Here is a 23281-nt window from a genome sequence, read left to right as displayed (position 1 = left end):
GGTCGCCAGAGACGAACAGGGCTGGAAGGTGGGGACCGAGGGGTAGACGCCCTGGGAGCCCCCGCCCCCCCGGCGCTCCAGGCTTGGAGTGAGGAGGAATCCGTCGGGAGCCCCCAGCCGCCGAGGCCCGGGGCGGATGAGGGAACCCTGCGGCGTCCTGGAGCAGCCTGCTGGGTCAGGCCCTCTGCGGGCGGCGGGGCGAGGGCGTCCCCGCGGCGTGGAGCCGGTCAGGTGGGGCCGGGAGGCCGAGCCCCCTGGCCGGTCGTCTGGGGAGTCAGGTCCGCGCGGGCCTCAAATCTCCCGCAAGTCCGGGGCCGCGGGTGCCCGGAGCCCGGAGGCGCCCGGCGCCCGCTCGCTGCACCCGCGGGAGCCGCGAGGGATGTGGGACTGCGCTCAACTTCCCGTCTTCCTGTGCCTTTTTCCCGACCTGTTTGAGCACAGGCTCCAATTTTAGAGGCTTGCGGAGGAGAGAGCTTAGCCCAGGCCTGCTGACCGGACTTTACCTACCAAGGGCTCTTGCCAGTTCTGGCTAACGGTGAGTGCGCGGGAGGTCTCCCCAAGTGCTCACTCACCGGCTGTGTGCTTGTGGCTGGAGCACTGAGCACCAGGGGCTGACCTCGATGACTTACACCATGCAAACCTGTGTCAGCCCTGAGCTGCCCTGACCCGCAAGACACAACTCCCGAGCGAAGATTCCTCCATGTCAGGTTTAGATCAGATTTGCCTGCTTTTACCAAGAGCTTGTCGACAAAGGCCTTGACAGACACGGTTGGGCTGTGTGCTTCGCCACTAGATTTAGGCACCGTGGAGGTAGGACAAGTCCGCTTCCTACACCCACACCACTGAAACAGACAAATGCATACAGGTAAGCAAGAGTGATAGAATTATGAAGCCCTGGTTGTGATGATAGCGGAGACAGGGACCACGCTTAAATCCTCCGTGGGTGACCCAAAGCTCAGTGCCGGTATCCTACCAGTGCCTGTTTCTGGATGAAGGGAGAAGCCTTAGCTGTCCGTTCCTTCAAGTGGTTACTAGGTTCTTATCCTCCAAATATTAAGTATCCCCTCCAAAAGCTACTTTTCCTGCTAAACTCCTTCATGCTGTTCTTTTTTCCCAGCAGGAACCTGGACTTGGGATTTCTTCCGTGTTTGAAGTCTCTTTCTTTGCTCCATAATATTTGAGACCAATGGCATCCATGAACAGACACCCTTCTTTTAAGTTTTATTAGACAATACCAAGCTCAGAGAAGGGGTCAAAAGAAGAATTTGGGGATGTGAAATCTGAACTTTAAGAGTGTTAATTATTTCTTGAGAAGGAAGAGGAGAAAGGAAGGAAACATTCATTTTATGCCTGCCATGCGCTGTACCCCCTGTTGTTGGTCCTTTCATAAAGACGTCCTTCGTCCTTGAACAATCTCAGGTACACTTTCCATCCTTGCGTGTGTGAGTACTTAGATAGGAAATTAATTTCTTTCTTTGTGTGAGATGATAGCCAATAAGTGCCAGGGGGGCTACAGGTGATTTTAATTAACTTGCTTCAAGCTAGTTCTGGTTATGCATCATAGAAGAATGCTGGCTTCTATTCCAGCTTTAGCTGTCCTGCTCTGGGTAGATTGGGGTTGACAAAAGATAACAGCTATAAAAAATGGGAAACCGATCTAGTGACTTTATTCTTATGGGGGTCAACTCCCTTCTGGAACCTACCTACTTTTGGGGTTTGTTTTGTTTTTTTTTTTTGTATCTTCCAGCAACAGTTTTTGATATTTCCTCCTGATTTTTAGTGTTCATCCATGGGAGATTGTCTGATAGGAGCTGCTTAGCCATTACAAGAGCGGGTCCAATCTGCTAGCTAATTTCTAAGAAATATGAGTGAAGTTTCATGACTGACCCTTAATCTAGAGACTGGACTTGCACAGGAAAAATTGCCCTACAGGTGTTCAAAACATGTTTAGGACCTGTTGCTGGAAATATCCTTTGGAGCCAGCTTAGAAGTCATAGAACCTGGTCTCATTCCTATGGAGTCAATTTACATTTTCCATCCCGAGTGGTAATATGCAGTTCGAATGCCCTTTTATTCACCTTACTGATTCCAAACTTCTTTCAGTCTGTATCAGAAATTCAGTTTACTCTCTTATAAGGATTTCCCACCTTGGAAAATATTTCAAAGTCCCTTGAGCTAAGGACTTTGGGGAGGGGGAGCACCCAAGAGGAGTTCCAGAATGGTAATAAGCTGGGACCTCCCAAGTGAGGTGGCCAAGCACTGACCAAGGGGATTCTTTAGAAGGCAAGAACAAGAACTCAATTAGATTTATCCGGGTTGTTTCACCAAAGCAGGCTTCTATCTGGGATAGAACAATATGTACCAGGTTCTTTGTACAGAAATAAATCGGATATTCTTTACGTCCTGAATTTTTTCAGTCTTATATTTAAGGTTCTGGTTTCCTGAACAGTGTTAGATGGCATTTTCTGCAGTAGCAAGTGCTATGGTAAATAATGTACTAGGTTGGGTTCTAGAAGGTTCTAATAAAATGAAATCATCTAAGAGCGAAGACAAGAAAAAGCAACAGGATCATTCCAGGCCTGCTCGGACAACCTGAACTGTGCTGGTGATGACAATATGTCCCTCCCAGCCTCAGGAAGGCCCCGTGGGAAAGACGCCCATTTCCCACCGTGCATTCTCATTGAGAATGCCCAACTGAGTTGGGGGAAGTCCTCTGCGATATTGAGCCCCTGGGACTGCCCATCACTGGAAAGATGCAGGGGGTTCAAAGCAATTCTTTGTGAATCTGTCACAAAAGGGGACCTTCGAGCTGTCTCCTGGTGGAACCCTTGTGAGGCTGAGAACCCTACCTACAGGAGAGAAGCTGTGTTTTAAGCACCTGGGTCATGTTCTGGTCCTGAGCACCAGCTCTCAGATGGTGGAACAGGCACAGATCTTCACCAGGGTTTGGAAAAGCACCAGCCAGGAAGCATTTCACAGGCAGAGTGCCGCTGCCCTCCCGTGGTTAACAGAATGACTGACCGTGATCCTCAGGAGCCCTTCTTCCGTTTGTGGATTTAGATGAATGAAAGCCATACATTCCTCTGTTTTCCCATTTTAATTTAGATGGTAGTCTCTATTATAGGCATGGGTAAGGTGAAAGGTATAAATTCTTTGAAATATAAAATGGAAGGTTTTTTCAAGTACTGTATCTTTGATTCATAAACCTACTGTTTTACAGGAAAAAAAAGGTGGTACAGATACCTCTGCTTTTTGCACCCTCACATAATGTCTTTTTATTTGTCTTCTTTCCACATTACAGGTTACATTCCTTGAGGGTAGGGAATGTTCCTAGTTCTTTGTCAGATCCCATGTTCTTAGCTTAATGAAGAGCACATGGTTTTCAGCAAATATTGTTGAATAATAAAATTGCAAGGTATAAGAGTTTATGTTATTTTTCTCTTTATTTTTACAGCAAATGTGGCAGGCAGTGGCTTTTTCATTTGATTATCTTATGCTTAGATTACTGTTGGCAGAGGGGACCTTATGCCACCTAGACCCACTTCCCCGTGCATGGAGGAACACTTTCAGAGTGGCAAGCCTTGCAGCTTCTTCCTGGATCTTCAAATCAAAGCAGGTCAGCAACTGCTCTTTACCTAGTTGAAATGCAAAGAAACTTCACCGAGCTGAAATTTTTCATTAATCAGATAACAAAGATCAGTAATTATTGTGGCTGATGATAAATTGAACTCTGCATTCTCTTTAGACGCTACTAAAAATGCGATTTAAGAAAATGGAATGATTTTCTTTTAAATCCTTAAATCGTCCCTGTCTTTTGCTCCAGTTAATCACAAGGATGTTCATGACAGCTATGTTTATAAAGTAGAAATTTTGTAAAATATTAAAAATAGGAAAATAAACATATAAACTATTTGGTAATCACTTAACAGCTTATATTATATAGCTAACATGTACAATAGGTACAAAAGCTATACTATCTGGGAGAAATGCTTATTGTAAATTCTACAGGGAAAAGTCAATTGGCTATTATTGTGTCTACAGTTACTCTTGCCCAATCGCATTGCCTGAGAAGTTCATTGCTATGAAACAAAGGATTGGTGATAGTGGGCGTCTGTGTCTTCTTTCTGTAGTGTAATGCCTCTAGAATTTTTCCATTGTATCAGCTGCCTATTGTTGAATAACAAACTTTCCTAAAGCGAAGCTGCTTGAAACGACAATCATTTCTTTTGCTCACAGATACTCAATCCCAACAGAGCTTGACAGGAATGACTTACATCTGCTCCACGTGGCGTCCACAGAGACGGCTCAAACCGAGACTGGACAATCCACTGTCAGTACGGATCACACACGTGGCTGGCAAGTTAATGCTGGCTGTCGGTTGGCAGTTCAGCTAGTCTGGGGTCTGGGGGCAAGGGGCCTTGCTTCTTCTCCAAGTGGGCTTCTCAGTTTCTTGGGCTTCTTCACTGGACGGTGGCGGAGTTCCCAGAACAAATGTCCCAAGAGATCCAGACCAATGGCAGTGGCATTTTCATGCTGTATCCTTGGAAATTGCGCAGTGTCGTTTCCACTATTCCTGAGTTGGGGCAATTCCAAAGTTTCGCTCAGATTAAGAGGAGGAGGACAAAGATTCCATCCGTGAGGTAGTGGCAAGGTTCTGTTATACAATGAGCATGCAGGATGAGAGACATTCTTATATTCTAGAGCTGATATTTTAACCTCTCTCATTAACAAAGACATGGAAACACTTTATCTTCAACATGCCCCCTCTGCTCTTTATATATATTTTATTGAATGCTTTTTTCTTTTTCTCTAAGAAGATTTTATTTGAGAGAGAGAGGGAGGGAAGGAGAGGGTGAGACAATCTGAAGCCCAGTCCCTACTGAGTACGGAACACAGTGCTTGGCTCAGTCCGGTCCCTTGACCCTGAGATCACAACCTGAGCTGAAATCAAGTTGGATGTTCAACCAACTGAGCCACCCAGATGCCCCCTTCTTTTTCTTTTTTTGGTTTTTACTGCTTAAATTGGATACTTTATTGATGTCTATAATGTATGCCACCAAGGAATACATCTCTAAAGAGTATAGTTTCCCTTTGTCTGTTATTTGAGCTTCTTACAAATGGAATCACATATTAAGAATAATTTCTGTTACCACTTTCTTTGCCCAAAGTTATGTTTGTGAAGTTGATGCATACCATTGTGTGTAGCTGTGCTTTGTTCATGTTCATTGTTGCCTGGCACTCTGTGATGTAAATATATGACAGCTGATCAACTGTGCTGTAGGTGGACCATCGACCGTTTCCAGGGTTGTTGAGTAACATTCCTGTCCATGTATCCTAGGGCAAATGTGCATGAGTTTCTTTGGTGTATATTCCTAACAGGGATATTACAGATGCTATGTTACTAAATAATGCCAAACTGTACCAATTTATACTCCCACCAGTCAGTAGGAGAGTTCCTGTTCCAAAGCCCTGTTACCATAATCTGACTTTGCCAGATTTTTTTCTTGTTTATGGTAGCTCTGTAATGGAAAAACCACACCTTAATCCTACCTTAATCTCACCTTCCTACATGCCATCTTTCCAAAGAGTTAAGAATGTTTTTCCCTTCAAAGTTTGCCCCTTCTGTTGCATAGCTCATAACTGTTTGACTTGGTTGTACAGAAATATTTGGCTGAGTGTATGGATACCAGATATAGAATGTGACCGTATTAGCAAAAATCTGGGTCCTTCCATTGCTGCTTTATAGGCTGGCCAGATTTAGCTGGAGTTCTTGTCTTACTCATGACTTGGCTCAAAGCAGTCAAAAAATTGTCAACATAAGCCATCATTCTGGATCTTTCCTACCAGTTCCCTAACGCTACAGATTTCGTCAAATTGTACTCTACCGTCCAAAGTAATGCAGGCCTCAAAACCTGACCAAACATCCTACCACCATGTAATTTGAGGTACCAGCTTCTCAGCCTATACCTAGCTATTAAAGTCAGGGGAGCTATTACTATGGAAGAAGGGAGGATGGACATTGGTGGACCACCAGCACTCGGGCACAGCTTCCACCGGCGTTACTCCCCCCGCCTTATTAACTTTATTTTTGTTTTTTGGAGAAGTCATTATATTGTCCTCATTCTTAGGTAAGAGAGCTGGGTTGACCATTCATTTTTCTCATTCAACTGTCTTCAGTCACTCTTGATGGGGAATACTCAGGTGTTCTTTTTCTCCTCAGCTGCTTTCAAGAACACTTTTGTTTTTGGTGTTTCCATGATTCCTCAGGAATGTGAAGGATAGGTTTTTAAAAATTGATTCTAACTGGGGCACCTGGGTGGCTCAGTCAGCTAAGCGCCTGCCTTCAGCTCAGGTCACAATCCCAGGGTCCTGGGATCGAGCCCCGCATCAGGCTCCCTGAGCCTGCTTCTCCCTGTCCCGCTGCTCCTGCTTGTGCTCTCTCTCTCTCTCCGTCAAATAAATAAATGTTTAAAAAAGAATTGATCCTACTTGGGACACAGTGGGATTCCTGAATTTGTGGATTCATGAGAATTTCAGAAAGTTCTCAGCCTTTTCTCTTTGACACTGACTGTCATTCTTTCTCTCCTCTCCTGCTACAATTCCCAACCAGATGTTTGACTTTCTCATTTTACCCTTTGTGTACCTTAACGTCTCTGATTTTCTGTCCCTCTTCTCTGTTCTCCTTGTAATTTTTCATATATTTTTCTAGCTCACCAAACTTCTCTCCAACAGTCTTGTTAAATCTGTCCATTGTATTTTAAATTGTGATCATATTTCTTCATTTCTAAATTGCAAATGCAGAGTATTAGTAGACATTGTTTTGAAAAACCAATGTACTTAACAGAATTCTCTCTATATGAAATGATACACACTAATACAAAAAATAAATAATCCTCTACAAGGGATTTTGAAACAAATGTCAAACCAGCCCATTCATTCCTTCAGGCTTGAAAGCCTCTGAGGCCCTGAGCAGAGTTCTGTGTATGGACGGCCATGATGGTCTGGAGGACTACTTTCTCATGCTTGAAGCTGTAACTTTCTCTTGCAAATCATAAATGGAAGACACCTTTGGGTTGGGATAGGGTATTGGATAGAAGGAAATGCAGAGGTCAGTGGCCGAGGAGGTAGTGGAGGGCCTTTTGGTGGGAACATGATGATGAGCACTTCTGGCAATGTGGAGTGCTCTTTGTACCAGTGTGAACTGAGCCAACCACCCATGGAAAGGGGAGAGTGCTCCTTGGGACATTGTCTTTCACTGAGGGTACAGCAGGGGCAGAACTGGGGTAGATGTCTCTGCAGTTAGAGATTTTTTCCTAGTCCCCAACTCATTTCCAGAAATATCTAAAGGAAAAGGAAGAAAAAAAATGTAGGTGACTTTTCTGTGGGGCAGACAGTAGAGGTCTACACCTTTCACACAGCATGGGTTCCAAGAGACTCCGGGGCTTATGGTAAAGGTCCCCAGCTCCCCGAGTGTAGACCTCTCTCTGCTCCACTTGGTGAGACTGGGCTGTGACTCCTCCTTCCAGAGGGGTTTCTTAACTGTCTTTTGATTCTCCCCGATGATTCTTTCCATTTGCTTCTTTTCTATAGGTTAATGCCTACGATTCTTGTTTTAGACATATCTTCTCCATGTTCCCATTGAAAATGGTTTACTTAACTAATTAATCAAAATATGGGTCACAAGTTACAAGCTTTGTTTTCATTCACTGCTCTATCCCCAGTGCTTAGAATAATGTTTAGCCTAGAGTATGTCCTTAATAAATACTTGTTGAATGTTGAATTCTTATTTTACTTGAGATTCTCTGCAGAGAAAAAACTGGATACTCCTTGGGTTATTCCTAAGTGAAACCTGCTGCACTTAGCACCAGAAGTATGACAGGGTCTGCTCTACTGAATGAGTACAGTGTGTGGCACGCAGGTTTGGAGCAGGTTTTTCATGGATGGAATTTAGTAATCATTCTTGCCTTGCACAAAGGGTCTGAATTGCTCAGGCAGAGTCAGAAGCCCCATGGCAATAGTGACATTTACCATTTACCACTGGGTATCTACGTTATTTAGAATATGGATTAAGCTGTTACAATAGGATTCCTAATAATGGCTTCTTAAGGAGTACGATTTAAAATATCTTAAGAGTCTAGGAATAAATTTACCAAAAGACATGCAAAACCTCTTCGGGAAAAACTATAAAATTTTATTGAGGGAAAGGCATAAAATGAGAAACTGGCAAGATATATAGGTTGGTCATGGATTGAAAAACTCAATGTCAGTCAATACTGCTCTAAATTATAGCATCAATACAATCCCAATTGGATTTATAGTGGAACTGTACTAATTGATTAAAAAATGTGTGTTAACAATGCAAAATGGTCAATAATAGCCAGGACTTTCTTGAAGAGAAGAGGAAGGGAAGAGGATTGCCATACCTATTGCCATGATAGATTATAAAATTCCAGTAAAGAGGAAGAACAGTGTGGCATTGGGCCAGGGACGGACTCCTAGAGTAGGGGTAGAATAGAGAAACCAGGATCAGATTTTGCATGGATGGTCCCTGGATTTTGAGACACAGCTGTTCTGCGCAGTGAAGAAAGGATGGTGTGAACACTACAAGGTACTGAGGGTTGTGGTTGTGTTTTCATAGGATTTTGTATACTATTGTGAAACCATCTGATGTTACCTGGTGAAGTTAGAGTTGAAGGCCACAGTGGGGAAATTTGGGTGCACCAGGATCTATCAAAAATGTTCAAAGTAGTTCTGTTGATAATGGTCAGAACATGGAAACAACCCAAATGGCCATTGCAGGATATTGATGTCATGGATGATTCTGTAGGAACATAGCAACTGGGATGAAAGGCACAACGCACAACACTGAAGGCAAGAAGTAAATCACACAAGGGGCTCCTGGGTGGCTCAGTCAGTTAAGCATCCAACTCTTGATTTTGGCTCAGGTCATGATCTCAGGGTTGTGAGATCAAGCACCAAGTCGGGCTCCACACTGGTCGTGGAGCCTGCTTAAGATTCTCCTTCTTCCATAGGGGGGCCTGGGTGGCGCAGTCGTTAAGCGTCTGCCTTTGGCTCAGGGTGTGATCTCAGCGCTTTGGGATCAAGCCCCGCGTCAGGCTCCTCTGCTATGAGCCTGCTTCTTCCTCTCCCACTCCCCCTGCTTGTGTTCCCTCTCTCGCTGTCTCTGTCAAATAAATAAATAAAATCTGTAAAAAATATATATATATATTCTCTTTCTTCCAGGGCTCCTGGGTGGCTCAGTTGTTAAGTGTCTGCCTTCAGCTCGGGTCATGATCCCAGGGTCCTGGGATCGAGCCCTGCGTCGGGCTCTCTGCTCAGCGTGAAGCCTGCTTCCCCCTCTCCCACTTCCCCTGCTTGTGTTCCCTCACTCGCTGTTTAATAAATAAAATCTTAAAAAAAAAAATTCTCTCTCCCTCCCCCCAAAAAACTTAAAATCAAAATTTAAAAAAGCAAATGACACCAAAAAATATTCTATGATTTCATTTATAGGAAACTCAAGTCAGGGAAACTAAATTCTTGACTGAAAGGGCACACTTAGGTATCTAACAATCAAGTGAACCAAGGTATTGCAGGAGAGGAGCTCTGTGACTTCAGGGGGCAAGCAAGGAACAGGAAGCTCACATGGCAACCTTCTCAGATTCTGGCAGCTTTCTATGTCAAAACCCATGTAATGATTACAGAGGCTTTCATTTGATTCTTATTTTTCTAGAATATACAAATATATCTTTTGTAGTCATCTGCATGGATGATGCATTTTACAATTAAAAATTCTTTTTAAATTATGCACTAACAGACAATGTGATACATAGAATGAGTGTTTGCTACATGCTGGGATCCAGGCTAATTGCCGTGCACAACAATCTCTGAATCACAGCCCCATGATTATCTACATGCTGGGGCCACTTGAGCCACTGGGAGACATCTCTTGCCCAGAGCCACACGTAAGGAAGGAGCTAGGCAAGGCTTTCTTACATCACCTCAGCAGAGCGGGCTTTGGAATCAGCTATGCTTATCTGCCTCACTCATAGCACATGATGTCCAGGGTAATGCAACAGCCAGAGGCCCTTCACAGATCACCTTGGTGAGGGGCCATGGCCCAGACCAGACCTAGTCTCACCCACCCACTCACCAGAAGACCTCAACCCAAGCCGGCCCCAGAGAGCGCAGCATGTCCCTGAAACACCGTGTGAGACTGCGACTTTGATGTCGGGGAGCAGACTGTAACACCCTAGGGAAGTTTTAGAGCAGGTGATGCAGCTGCCTGTGAAATGAGCTCTGTGCTGCCAAATGTGTAAAAGTGGGCACCTCAAGCCTTGTTGGGAGCCTGAGGCTTGCTTAATGGAATATAACCCTCCAGCTCTTTCTTAAATGCTTTGTAAATCTCTACAACTTACTTTTTAAAAAAGATTTTATCAGAGAGGGAGAGGGAGAGAGAGAGAGCGCATGCAAGTGGGGGGAGGGGCAGAGGGAGGGGGGAGAGAGAATCTCAAGCCGGTCCCATGTCCAGCATGCAGCCCAATGCAGGGCTTGATCTCACAACCCTGAGATCGTGAACTGAGCCAAAATCAAAAGTCGGATGCTTAATCGACTGAGCCACTCAGGCGCCCCTAGGATTTATTCTTAACCTCTTTCTCTGTTCAGAGTACTGACTAGTATCTACCAAGTGTCAAGTTCTGTGTTCGGCTGAATTCAGTGGGGATGCTGATTTGCCTTTGTACTGGGATGTAGTAAGAAACGTGCTCTATGGAAGCCCCCAAAGTATTTAGGAAAGCAGAGGAGAAAAGGGGGAACCCTACAAAACTTATGGATGGAATTCAGTTTCTGTAAGTTTGTAAGACAAAACCCAAGAAGCGCATCAAAAGCTAGAAGCTGTGATAAGAACAAGAAAAATCTTAAGCTGGAGGTTTCTTCTCATGCTAAGTATTGTTTCCACAATAAAGGAAAAAAAATCATAAGCCATGTATTATTCACAGCAGTTTCCAAGATCAGGTGGGGTAAGAGAACTGAATGAGCTACTATGTCCGGGAAGACTGTGCTAGTGTGAACAGATGGAAAAGTGCCAAAAAAAAGAGGTCCACTTGGCCAAATCAAACGCAGGGCAGGGGAGGGAGGTAAGCTCCTCCTCACTACAGCAGTCCCTGGGAAGACTCAAGGCTGCTGACACCCACGGGGTAAAGCTGCCAGTGGCAGGTTGCAGGGTGAACACCTGGAGGCGGAGATTAATTTGTCACTTAGATTCAGCAGGCTTAAGGAGTAACCATTAGGTAGGCACCATCCAGCTGAAAAAAAGTTTGGACTGGTTTAAAATGTCTATTCCAGTTTGTGCTGGTTTAAGGCACTGGCTCTGCAGCCATGGGACAGCAACGTTGTCCTGGAGTGGGGTGACTTAAGTCTGGGCCACTTTGTGGTCCTGGGTTGGAGCAGAAATCTCAGCAGCTGTTGACACGAGGAACAGGATTGAATTCTCCTGGATGCAGAGGGTGTGAGGCCCTGGGCAAGCTAAACCCAGGTGGGTAAGATCTCTGAGAAATTCCACCTAGATCCCTCGGCTGCATCATGCTGGGTATAAACCCAACTGTGCGAGGTTAGGCCAAGCTCATGGTCCCTTAACTCTGGACTTAAGTTTAGGAACTTAGGTCTAGGGGAAAAAGGCCTGTTTGTGGGAACTACTGTGGGAATGCCAGGAGTGCCTGAGCAAGGGGCAAAATACAGCAAGGGCTCTAGGTTGTAAGTCCTGGCCACTAGCACACAGATTGAGAGCAGGGATGGGGGTTGGACCAGCAGTTGCCACATGGGAGTCAGCCTTTGACACCACTATTTTCCAGAATATATACTTTAAGTTGCCATGAAAACACCAGTTTTCCTATTCCTTGTTCCCTGAACAGCCCCCTCTGCCCCAAAACAGGCTAATAGTCTGTTAATATGTTCTACACCTCTCCCCCACTCCCAATTTTCTTTCTGGTCCTTCTGCACCTGCCCTCCCTCCAGCCATCCTGATTCCAGGAATTAACTGGTGTTGCTGACCATTTGCAGCACTACAAAGTGCTATGGGTTCAAGGCCTAAGCACATTGGAGCTTTGCTGTTTTATGGCAGAGGCACCCAAATTTGTTCTGCACAGAGTACAGAATCCCCAAGAAACCAATGATGCTTGAGCTATAGGGTCCCTTTACTGCCCCTGCACTATTGGAAGGGGCCCTAGTAATCAGGTCACACGGATATTTATGTCTTCCAAGAGGGGGAGTGAATCAATGTACCTCATTCAGGTTCCTCAAAACCTGGGTCCACCCTATTTCTCCAATTTTTAATGGGTCAAATGTTGTGAAATGACAAGGAGAGTGCTGCATTTTAAATAGAATGGAATATACACAGAAAACGGCAGATATGGAGAGCACAACCTAATGACCTTTTTATACACCTGTACAACCCTCCCAGAACCGGCAGGCAAGCTGAGCTGGTGACAAGCTGGGTCCCCTCCAATGGTTCCAGAGTAGAAAAGACTGCATCCCACCTTTGCCCTAGGCAGCTTTTCAAATACCAGATGTTACTTAAGGATTGGTCACATGACTGGCATACAGCAAGGCTGTCACTGAAAAGCAATTTACTCAAACTCTGGCTCTATATAACTTACAAGGGCAGATGGCAATAAAAGAGTATCAGGTCTGACCTCGGAAAAACTATTCCCAGGGTTACCACCTATTTACAATTATTTAAATCTATTTTTTTGAGAGAGTACAGGAGTGGGGGTGGGGGAGGTGGGGAGGGAGAATCTTAAGCAGGCTCCACACTCATGGGGCTTTAATGCCTTAACCCTGACATCATGACCCAAGCTGAAATCAAGAGTGGGACACAACAGACTGAGCCACCCAGGCGCCCCTAAATCTATTTCCAGAATAGCTGTTCCTTACACAAAAGAGAAGTGAAGGGAAACTCTCACGTCAGAAGTACTTTTATCTAAAGTGGGCTTTAGAAGTAAAACTGAAGTCAGGTCATGGAATAATCCCAGGCATTTCTTGATCTGGAATGCAAAATAAACAGAAATGGACGACTTTTACAAACTGTTTATTTTCCGTCAACCTCATTCCCATTCTGTTTGCCTTTGTGGAAGAGCAGCTTAAGACCACTCAGTGGTGGTTCCTACCCATTCAGTGGCCTGAGCAGTAGGAGCTGCAGACCAGTCTTCAGTGGCCGGCTGGGCGCTCCAGTCTTCTGTTAAGGGAACACCAAAAAAACACAGTCAGCCCCACTCCCAACACTATGCCTTGATTTCCACCAAATACACATTTCAAAGGACAAACACTCAAGGCCAGACCACTTCAAAAGCACTGAATTCAATCATCAAAACATTAGCACAGCTATAGCGCAAGAACCTTTCGGTGCTAATATACACAGCCATGGAGATCCTTTAAAAGATTAAGAATACCAAAAATCCAAACTGATGTATCTCGACACATACCAGTCGGGAACTGCTGAATGGGCACAGAGGGCACCTGCACGCCTTCAGACCAGTCTGCAACTTCAGGCTGAGTAGCAGTGAACTCAGGAGCTGGAGCAGTCCATTCACCCTGAAATTCCTCCTTGGTCACAGCCTTTTCAGCAGCGGCCTGCTCTTCCTTTTCAATCTGATTAAGGAAAAAAAATTATAAAAACAAATTTTATTTCAAAGAAGTAGACCAAGATGTCTAACTTGCTTCTTTGTGGAGGAAGCTTACCTCTTCAGGATCTCTGTAGAAGTAGAGATCAGGCATGACCTCCCATGGGTGTTCACGGGAAATGGTGCCACGCATGCGCAGAACTTCCCTGGCCAGCATCCACCACATTAGACCCACTGAGTGAGCTCCCTGCAAGAGCACCAGGTTAAGAAGTGACACTTGGGTCACCCCCAACAGCATGCACCTCCCCATTCCATCTATCTGTCCCACCTAGACCCCTGGTACCAACAAAATAGACCTGTCTTAGTTAAGTGCTTATTTTAACAAGGAGTATTCTATGTATTAGTGTGTCTCAACCTTGACTGGCACTGGACCCATGGAATTAAAAAAAAACACAAAACAAAACTTCAAGACTCCACCCTAGGCAATGAAACAAAATACCTGGAACTGGTATTACAACATCTCTTTGGGTGATTATTAGATGGAACCAGGTATTCTGAAAGCAGTAAACTGGACCAATTTGAACCACATGCAACCCACCTTTTTAGGACCTTACAACAGGATTCATCAAGTTGCTCTGAAAATCGGAAAAGGCCCAGTAATGAAAGGCCCAAGCAGTTAAGAAATATGGACAAAAGCAGAAGAGAACACAGGCCATTTAAAAAATGCTCTCTTCTTAAAGATGACACATTTGAATTATACTTGTAGCAAGAATTACTATCAAACTCCACTCATTGGGCCAGAGACCCTTGTGGTGTTAGCGAAAAGACTTGCCCCTCATGTAGCACACTACCTACACTTGTGAGTTCATCGGCCAGCCAGTGGCCTCAACTCCAAGCTCTAACAATGTGCAGAGGAATGCCCAACTATTTCAAGAATTCGAGGTTCTAGTGTACACCGTAACACTGTTACCTTGTTGTTGCAAGGGATGGCAATGTCCACATAGCGCAGAGGAGAGTCTGTGTTACACAGAGCAATGGTAGGCAGGTTAACATAAGACGCCTCTGTAAGAGGCTGGTGGTCAGCCCTGGGATCAGTAACCACCAGAAGTCTTGGCTCTCGGAAGGCTGCCTGGATCTGGTTAGTGAATGTCCCAGGAGTGAAGCGGCCAGCAATAGGAGTGGCTCCAGTAGCAGCAGCAAATTTCAGCACAGCTCGCTTAAAGAATTAACATGAAGAGTTAGCAGTGCTCCAGAGATGTCATCACAGGAACCCCCAAGTGTCCATGTGCAGACACCCAGTTCTGTAACCACCTGAAGCAAGCCACAGCGTCTGGAGCCCTCCTATCTTCCCTCACCGATGAAAACATCAAAGCACTTCACACACCCAGCAATTCTTTGTCTTCTGTGCTACCTGAGAACTTACAGAACTAGGGCCCAGAAATGCTACGCATACCCCACCCCCAGACCCTCTGCCTGGAATGCTCTCCCCACTCTCAATGCAAGGGCACCTGGGCCTCATTGGCTTCCTCACATCTGGAGGCTCCAGGGCCACACCGCCTGGTTTCAAGAACCAAGTAAGCCACTCTTGTGACTTGGGCAGGTTACTCATGTGCTTCCAACGGGGTCATGAAAATTAAATTCATCAATTCAGACAGCACAACAGTGACACCAACAAGCACTTCCATGATCTGGTCCAATTTCATCACAGCTATCCTATATAAAGCAGGAATATACCCACTTTCTTTCCCTTCCCCTTTACCTCCATAAAAAGGTATTTCCTGCATCCCTTCAGAAAGGCAGACTTAGTATTTTCCTACTATATCCCAAACCCCCAGCAACACTGCCTGGACCAATATAGATGCTCAGTGAATTTTTGCTGAGGGAAACCACAGTAGTTGTCACTAAGTTCATTCTACGGTAGTAATTAAAAACTGTCTTCTACCATGCCCCGAACTTTAAGTTCTGTCACAAGCCAGCCTCTGGGGAATAACCCCCTGCAAAACACACCCTAAATTTATGGTAACCAGTTTCACCACCAATCTAAACAAGTACAAAAGAACATGTCTCACTACACAATTTAAACATCGGTCAAAAATTCAAGTCAAGCATCTTTTTCAAATTAGAAATGGGCTGACTGAAACCCTTGCTAGAGCTCTTAATCTAGTGGACTCTTGGCCACCACATGGTTTAAATCATGCAGGTCCACTTACACGTGGATTTTTTCCAGTACTACGTATTTTCCTTTCTAGCTTTACTCCTAAAAACACAGTATATAATACATATAGCAAATGTGTCAATCAACTGCTTATCTTTCTTACTGGTAAGGCTTCTGAAGGTCAATAGTAGGCTATTGGTAGTTAAGTTTTGGGGGAGTCAAGTTAAACAGATTTTCAGTCATGCATGGGGCTGGTGCCCCTAACTCATGGTGGTGTTCAAGGGCCAATTGTAAATCAATTTCCAAGAAATTAGTTTTCTCAACAGAAAAAGAATTGTCAAAACAGAAATGGGGCAAAATACAAGTTTTATGCCACTGGCCATGAAAAGAAATTAAGTTATTTGTGCTGGCAAAGATTCTCTTAGGAGGCCTGATGAGCCTCGGAGGACTATTATCCTTTTAGAAAATCTTTCTTGAAAAGTGAAGCTCGACAAACCACCAGATGCCAAGTACTATGTATAGTGAAACAGACTAGCAATTCAATATTTGTATAAGCTATTAAATTACGGACTATTTTTATTTTCTTATACTTTTTCCTATATCCCACAATGCCTGTATGCTTATTTTTTTGTAATAAAAACCAAACATATTGTTCACAAACCTGGCCAGTATTCCTGGACGATATAACACTGACATCAGCTGGGTTTTCAATGGCAACAATGGCACGAGCTGCCAGCAGAAGTTTCTCCCAGGTTCTCTTCAGATTTATGATGTAGATACCTAGGTGATGGCAGAAAGCTTTGTAACACCTGACCTAACTTGCAATGGATTTTCTTCTAAAAAACTGTATGTAGCAGAGAGTACTATCAAACTCCAGTCACAGAGACAAGCTCTACTGGTGTTAGCGAAAATCTTGCAGTTTTTATAGCACACTTCCGACACTCAGAAGTTCACTGGCCACCTCTGGCCTCAACCCTGAGCTTTAATAGTGTGCAGCCTTGATTCAGTAGCAAAGTGCATCTTTTCTTTTCCTGCATTAAGCCTACATCAGGCCCCCATATGGATTCCCACAAGTTCTTACCCACTCCCTGGCCTCTAGCCACACTTTCTTTACCACCTGCCTCCATGCCAGATTCACCCAAAACTGCTTTACAACATGTCACTCCCAGGATTATGTTCTTCAGTGGGTTCATCTCTGAGCTGAAGCACTCCCTTGCCCAAAGTGCCTTACAAAGGCTTTACAACCTACCTTCCCAGCCTAATTGTTCCTTCCTATCTCTTGCTCAACTTCACTCTCAGAACACAAACAAACCTGGATCAGTACCTGTGAAATACAAGGCACTACAGAAGTTAAGCTAATGAGCTTCATCTTCGTATCTCACAGCTCTTTCATGGAGCAACCCAAGTCCCATAACCTATCAACAGACATTCCCTTGAACTGGAGCCCAGAAAGCTATCCTTCCAAAACCACCAGAACACTTTGTTTTTAATTTCTTAAAAGTTGTCTCTATCTCCAACGTGGAGTGAAACTCACAACCCTGAGATTGAGTCACATGCTCTACTAAACCAGCCAGGCACCCCACTTTTACTTAGTTTTAAAGCTCATTTCCAACGTAGTGATCTGGTTTATTAGTCAGTTGGAATGCCCCTCCCCAGCAAATCAAAGCACGACTGACCGTCACTTTTCCTTTTGTAGATATACTGTTCCATTTGGAAATCAAGGTTGGTGCCACCTAAGTGGGTTCCTGCTGCAAGGAATTTGAGGACATCCTCCTCCTTCATTTGCAGGACATCAAGGGCTCCGGACATTGTGAAAGTTTCCCTTTAAGTTACGACGGAAACCTGAAAAACAAGTTAACAATCCAGTCATTTTCACTCCAGTTCTTTAAGTGGGTAAGGAACCAGGTGCATTCTAACTACTCTTGAGAGCCAAACAACTTCATATTTAAATGCAACCCAAGGACCACACTTTTCAGTTTACAGTCTAGTGGGATGAGACAATACAACACACATATCCCACACATTAAAAAATTACAGCAAATCGTTGTGAGTGTGGAGATAGGAAAAACACCCAAATAATTAAACAAGACGAAGATGGTGAACTGCCACTTAACACTCAATAGTAACCCGGAGTAAAGGTATGGATGAGCAAAGGCAGCACGACGCGAACAAATTTTCATGCAGATTACAAGTGGGCGCTTCACAATTATTTCTCTCTAGAGTTACAACTAATTTTCTGCAAAAGCCTGCCAAGAATCAACACGAAAAGGAAAACCAACAGCCCAAACAGCTGTTGTAAATTGGTGCCTGGGCCTGAGCTCACGGCCGAGGTCCGAAACAATCGCAGCGCGGTACGCCAGCCCTTCTTTCTGCACCGCAGCCGCCGGCCGGTCCGCACCCTCGCCCAGCGCCCCGGCTCTAGCACGACCTCCGCGCGCTCCCGGGGCGTTGTGGGAACTCGCGGGCCCGGGCCCGGGCCCGGCCACGTGCGGGCATCCGGTCAGTGGTGAAGCGCGCCGGCCCGAGACAGGCCCGCTTTCCCTGCTAGCTTCCATTCAGTCCTCGCACCCCTCAATCCAGCAGGAAGCTATTCTAATGGCTTTCGAGGACGCCGAGGAACCCCACGGGGTACTCACACAAAACAACGCCGTATGGACCCTCCCCGGAGTAGCGCGGAAAGGACGGGCGGGCGGAAATGACGTCCTTATATACTCCGCCGCCAGCCAATGACAACACAAGCCGAGCGGAAGGGCGGATGGGCGCCCACACCCAGCACGGCAGTTAGCGACGGTAGTGCTTTCCGGCGCCGCAAAGACGTTCCGCGCTGTGCGGCCGCCCCTGCAGTACTTCGTCAGGAACGCGCCCCTGCAGGCAGCCAGTAATAGCGGTTCGTATTTTCGTGTCGCCCTTCGTCGACGTGAGCTTAAGCGGGTCCCTGGCCTAAGCTGCAGTTTCCGTACCTGGGAAGCTGTTGAATACAGCGTGCGCGAGTATTCGATCAACAGCTGGAAAAATTGTTTTCATTCTTTGGAGAACAGTTTGGCAGTACGTAATTCAGATTTTGAAAGTTGGCTTTCGGGAAATTTTCCTGAAAAAATTAAAAGGGAAAGACTGTACAGATGGTAAGATTTTTTTTTTTTTAGAAGAAAAGGAATCTCAATCAATAGGTTAGTTATTAAAAATGTATTGTTCATATAGTACTATGCAGCCACTGAGAAATATTCAAAATATTCTATGTACAAGCAAGAACTGCAGGATGAGGGAGATTATTAAAAAAATTGAAACCCGTGTCAGCTGTACTTCAATTAAAAAAAAAAAAAGGAGAGGTTAAATTGGTTAATCTACCTACTCTTGATGTTGGCTCCGGTCATGATAGCAGTCCTAAGATCGAGCATCGCTTAGCTAAAGTTACGATTCTCTCCCTTCCCTCCCTCCATCACTCCCCGGGGAGGGAGTCTCTCTTTGGAAATAAATAAATAGATAATTTAAGCCCTATACATTAAGATGATGGTAAAAAAAAAAAAAAGGAGCCAAGTATCTTGGCTGCACCTGGGAATCACTTGGAGAGTTTTAAACATATGCTGAGCCTCAATTTTAAAAATCTGATTTTTAAAATTTTTATTGAAGTGTAATTGACATAAAACATTTCAGTTGTACTACATAAATTGTTTATATTGTGAAATGATCACCACAATAAATCTAATTAACATCTGTCACTATCTGGTTTTTCTTGTGATGAGAACTTTTATCCTCGTAGCAACTGTCAAATATTCAACACAGTATTAACTATAGTCACCACGTTGTATATTACATTTCTAGGACTTAAAAAAATCTGATTCTTAAAAATAGCTCCTTTGATAATTTTAATATGCAGCCAGGGTGAGAACTGCTAATGTACAGGTAAAGAAACTGGGTGAGTTTTTTCCCCCTCTCATTTTTGAATTTTTTCATATTTTTGATTTTCCATATTTTTGAAATTTTCTGAGGAACACAGTTTGTTTTAAATTGAAACAAAACCCCATTGCAGTCTAAAAAGCTGATAAGGAAGGAAAGAAACTTTGGCAGGGCTACAAACACCCTTAGAAACTACTGAAAATGTCTGGAGACATTTTGGCTTTCAAAAGAAAAAATAGCTACATGAAAACGGAATGGGTGGTTTTCAGGGGCAGTTTTCTGTCACTGCATTACTTTTCTGGAGGGTGTTCTGGACACTCCCAAGCCACCTTATTAGCAGCTCCCTCCCATATGCACCCTCCTGTCACAAGACTACTTCCTTTGTTACAAGGAGGGCATTGTACTGTAATTATGTTTAGGTGTTTCTCTACAAAATAATATTTTTCCCACATAATAACTTTGCTCTCTTTTTTTTTAAGATCTTATTTGGCAGAGAGAGCACAGCAGGGGAAGAAGCAGGCAGAGGGAGAGGGAGAAGAAGCAGGCTTCCTGCTCAGCAGAGAGCCCCACATCAATCCCAGGACCCTGGGATCATGACCTGAGCCAAAAGCAGACGCTCAACTGACTGAGCCACCCAGGCAGCCCAGTAACCGCTCTTGAGAACTCATCTGCGTGATGAAAATCCTTGGCAAGGAAATGAGTTGGCAAAAGTCCAAAGATGAAGAACAACTGACTCGCTGACTTGCGGCAGTAAACCACGGTGAGGAGCCCTTGCCCCAAGAGGCACTTGCCAAAGAATATCTGTAGTATTCTTGCAGCCACCTTGCAGCTTCCCAGTGCTCTGCACAAGTTTTTGCGACAATTTTTATTCATGCCCATTTAAAAAAAAGATTTATTAAAGAGAGAGAAAGCGGGGGGGGGGGGCAGAGGGAGAAAGAGTCCCACGTGGTTCTGAACTAAGCACAGAGCCCAACAAGAGGCTCAGTTTCACGACCCTGAGATCATGACCTGAACCGAGTCAGTCACTTAATTGAGCCACTCAGGCACGCCTGTTCATGCCCGTTTTTTAGTAAAAATCCCAGAGCCTATCTTTTGCAAACTTTTGATTTCTGGGGTTCATATTTAAAAAGATGAAAACTTGGGGCGCCTTGGTGGCTCAGTTGGTTGAGCTTCCAACTCTTGGTTTTGGCTCGTGATCTTGGGGTCATGGGATCAAGCGCCTTGTCAGGCTTCACAAGCAGTACACAGTCTGCCTGAGGGTTCTTTCTCTCCTCTTCTCCCCCCCCCCCCCACTTGCACACTCTCTCTCTCTCAAATAAATAAATCTCTAAAAAGTAATAAAAAATAAAGAGATAAAAACTTGGCTGAAGTTTTTCCCAAATATAAAATTGTGCTAGGGACTGTAGTTTTTTGGAGCTACACTTCATGTGGCATTGGATGGCTAGGGGTGCCCCATTCTAATTTACAGCTGAGAGAATATGGGACACCTAGCTGGCCCCAGACTTCAGGTTCATCTTGGGCACCTTCCCACCTCCTTCTCTAGGCAGACTTCCTCCTTTACCTGTTGGTCCGGTATCCAGCTGTGCTACAGTCCTCTCCAGGAACCTTACCTGCAGTGGCCTGAGCAATATGCCAAAATAACCATTCCCTCCTTTGTCCCAAAGCCGTCATTCCCTTAAATGGTAGGGTCCTTTCTGTCCGCTGAAAGGATTCTGCCTTCCAACTTTACTCTCTCACTTGGCACTTTGTCTTGTATTAGTTCATGCATTAGAATCCCAGCTTCACCACATGGTGTGATTCTGAAAAAGTTCCTTAACCTCTCAGGAAATAAGAGCTATTGCCTATTTCAGCTGCTGCCCTCCCCCTGAAATAAGCCCCTGTGCTGGGAATCCTAGGATTACACAGCATACAAGTGAACAGAGAAGGCTCACCAGATATTTTATGAACCAAGTTTAATGCTCTATAAAAAAGCAAAGTTACATCAAATATCAAAACTCAAAGTTTAAAAAACTAAATCACACACATATATATTTGAGAAATCACATTAACTAAAAAGGACACAATTGTCCCTGAAATGGAGACAGGCCTGGAGATCCTGGGTTGCTTCAGTCATTGTGACCGTCAATCTTCAGAGCATTTTCACCAAACACCTGTATCCTCATACAGGCCCAACAGTCTTATGCAACTGCCAGTTTGAACCTCTAGGTTCAGAAATAGCCACACCTGCAGGATATTCACGAACAGTTTATTAAGAAGCCAAAGTTCATCGAAGTCCAGTGGAATGCGTTCTCAGCCAAGTCAGATCTTTTGTGATGTGAAAACCGGGGTTTAATGTAGTCCAAAGTTACACCGAAAGTTAGAACAAAATTGCAATGAAAACTCATGCTCAGTCCGGAGTTTGTTACTCTAAAAACACTGGTCTACATACAGGTTTTCCTTCTAGTGGGATGGGACCCAACTTGCATCCTAAGGAATGCATGGTATAGAGGAAGCATACAGCGAGAACAAAGGGCATTTCAGGCAGAAAGGAGAGAATGAACTATGATAACATAGCCAAGAGCATTCATTCAACATTCAGTAATCCACAAGCCTGATTCTGTGAGGGGATTACTGAGGGGAGGGCAAATCACCTGGTGTGGTCAAGACCCAGGACAAGTAGGCAATATACAAATAGTATAGGTTAAGGCCTGACAGAGAAGGACTTGGGATATTCTCCTAGGGGAATTTGAATATATTCTGCAGGCAGTGGGGAGTCAAAGGATTATTAACAGTGAGACGGGTTTTATGAAGAGATTTGAGGGAAAGAGAAGGTTGACTTCCAACCTGTTCAGTTAAAGTGGTCACAGGACATCCAAGCAGGTGGCACCTGCTAGATGACTAGAAGATGGCTAGATGCACAGAGGTAATGAGGTGAAGTCTGAGGAATGGACAAAATAATTGAGAGACAGAGACTAGCCATTCAGTAAACATTCGTCACAGCGCTTCTCTGTGTCTTAAGGCACAGAAAAAGGCTGGGCCACAGTAATGAGTGAGGCACATGGCCTCTGCCTCTCGGAGCTTATGACTGAACTGGAGAGAGAGATTTAATGGCTACTACATTGGCATTTAACTACAGTAGTGCTAACTGCTGCAGAAGGAAAGCACAGGGTCTGTGAGCATGGAGAAAAGGCTGACCTAGCATGAGGGGTTGCGAAAAGCTTTCCTGTACAAAGGATGATTGAGCCAAACTCTGAAGGACGGATCACACTGGGGTGGAACAGAGTGTTCCAGGCAGAGAAAACAGTAGTTCAAAGGTACTACACGGCAGGGAGGAAGCTGGGGGATGGGGGGAAGGGGGAAACAGGCATCAAGGGCACAGAATGCGAATGAAAACATCCAGGTAAGATTTATGGCTTATGGAGTCAAAAGGAGACAAAGCTGGCTACAGACAATGATATGGGGGAAATCAGGTGAAACACAGGACAAAACTACGTAAAGAGCTCTTGAAGACAGCCAAGAAAATGAAGACGAACACCAGTACCAAGTGGGAGAGGATGGGGTATAATCATTAAGAGAAGCACGTGACAAAAATGGTCCACAAATAGAGCTGGACTTCCATGTCTGGTAACAGTTCAGGAAA

The 23281-nt window shown here is 44.6% G+C and overlaps 1 protein-coding gene and 2 non-coding genes across 3 annotated transcripts; all 3 read right to left on the bottom strand.

Moving 5' to 3' along the window:
* Positions 1-13065: 13065 nt before the first annotated feature.
* Positions 13066-18490, bottom strand: RPSA (ribosomal protein SA). The gene is made up of 7 exons (XM_045798187.2): positions 18405-18490; positions 17445-17610; positions 16430-16548; positions 14584-14829; positions 13732-13860; positions 13476-13641; positions 13066-13228 (listed from the first exon to the last, which is right to left on the bottom strand). The coding sequence occupies exons 2-7, from the start codon at positions 17575-17577 to the stop codon at positions 13134-13136; spliced, it is 888 nt and encodes a 295-aa protein (XP_045654143.1). The 5' UTR covers positions 17578-17610; positions 18405-18490; the 3' UTR covers positions 13066-13133.
* Positions 14372-14526, bottom strand: LOC123792884 (small nucleolar RNA SNORA62/SNORA6 family). The gene has a single exon (XR_006779805.1). It is a non-coding gene; the product is annotated as a small nucleolar RNA SNORA62/SNORA6 family (small nucleolar RNA).
* Positions 16615-16765, bottom strand: LOC123792885 (small nucleolar RNA SNORA62/SNORA6 family). The gene has a single exon (XR_006779806.1). It is a non-coding gene; the product is annotated as a small nucleolar RNA SNORA62/SNORA6 family (small nucleolar RNA).
* Positions 18491-23281: the final 4791 nt, after the last annotated feature.

Source organism: Ursus americanus, chromosome 20, assembly GCF_024610735.1.
Source record: "Ursus americanus isolate L20-20 chromosome 20, mUrsAme1.1.p, whole genome shotgun sequence".
In the NCBI taxonomy this organism is placed as follows: Eukaryota; Metazoa; Chordata; class Mammalia; order Carnivora; family Ursidae; genus Ursus; species Ursus americanus.
The sequence above is the reverse complement of the archived record's forward strand: the minus strand, read 5'-3'. Positions and strand labels throughout refer to the sequence as shown.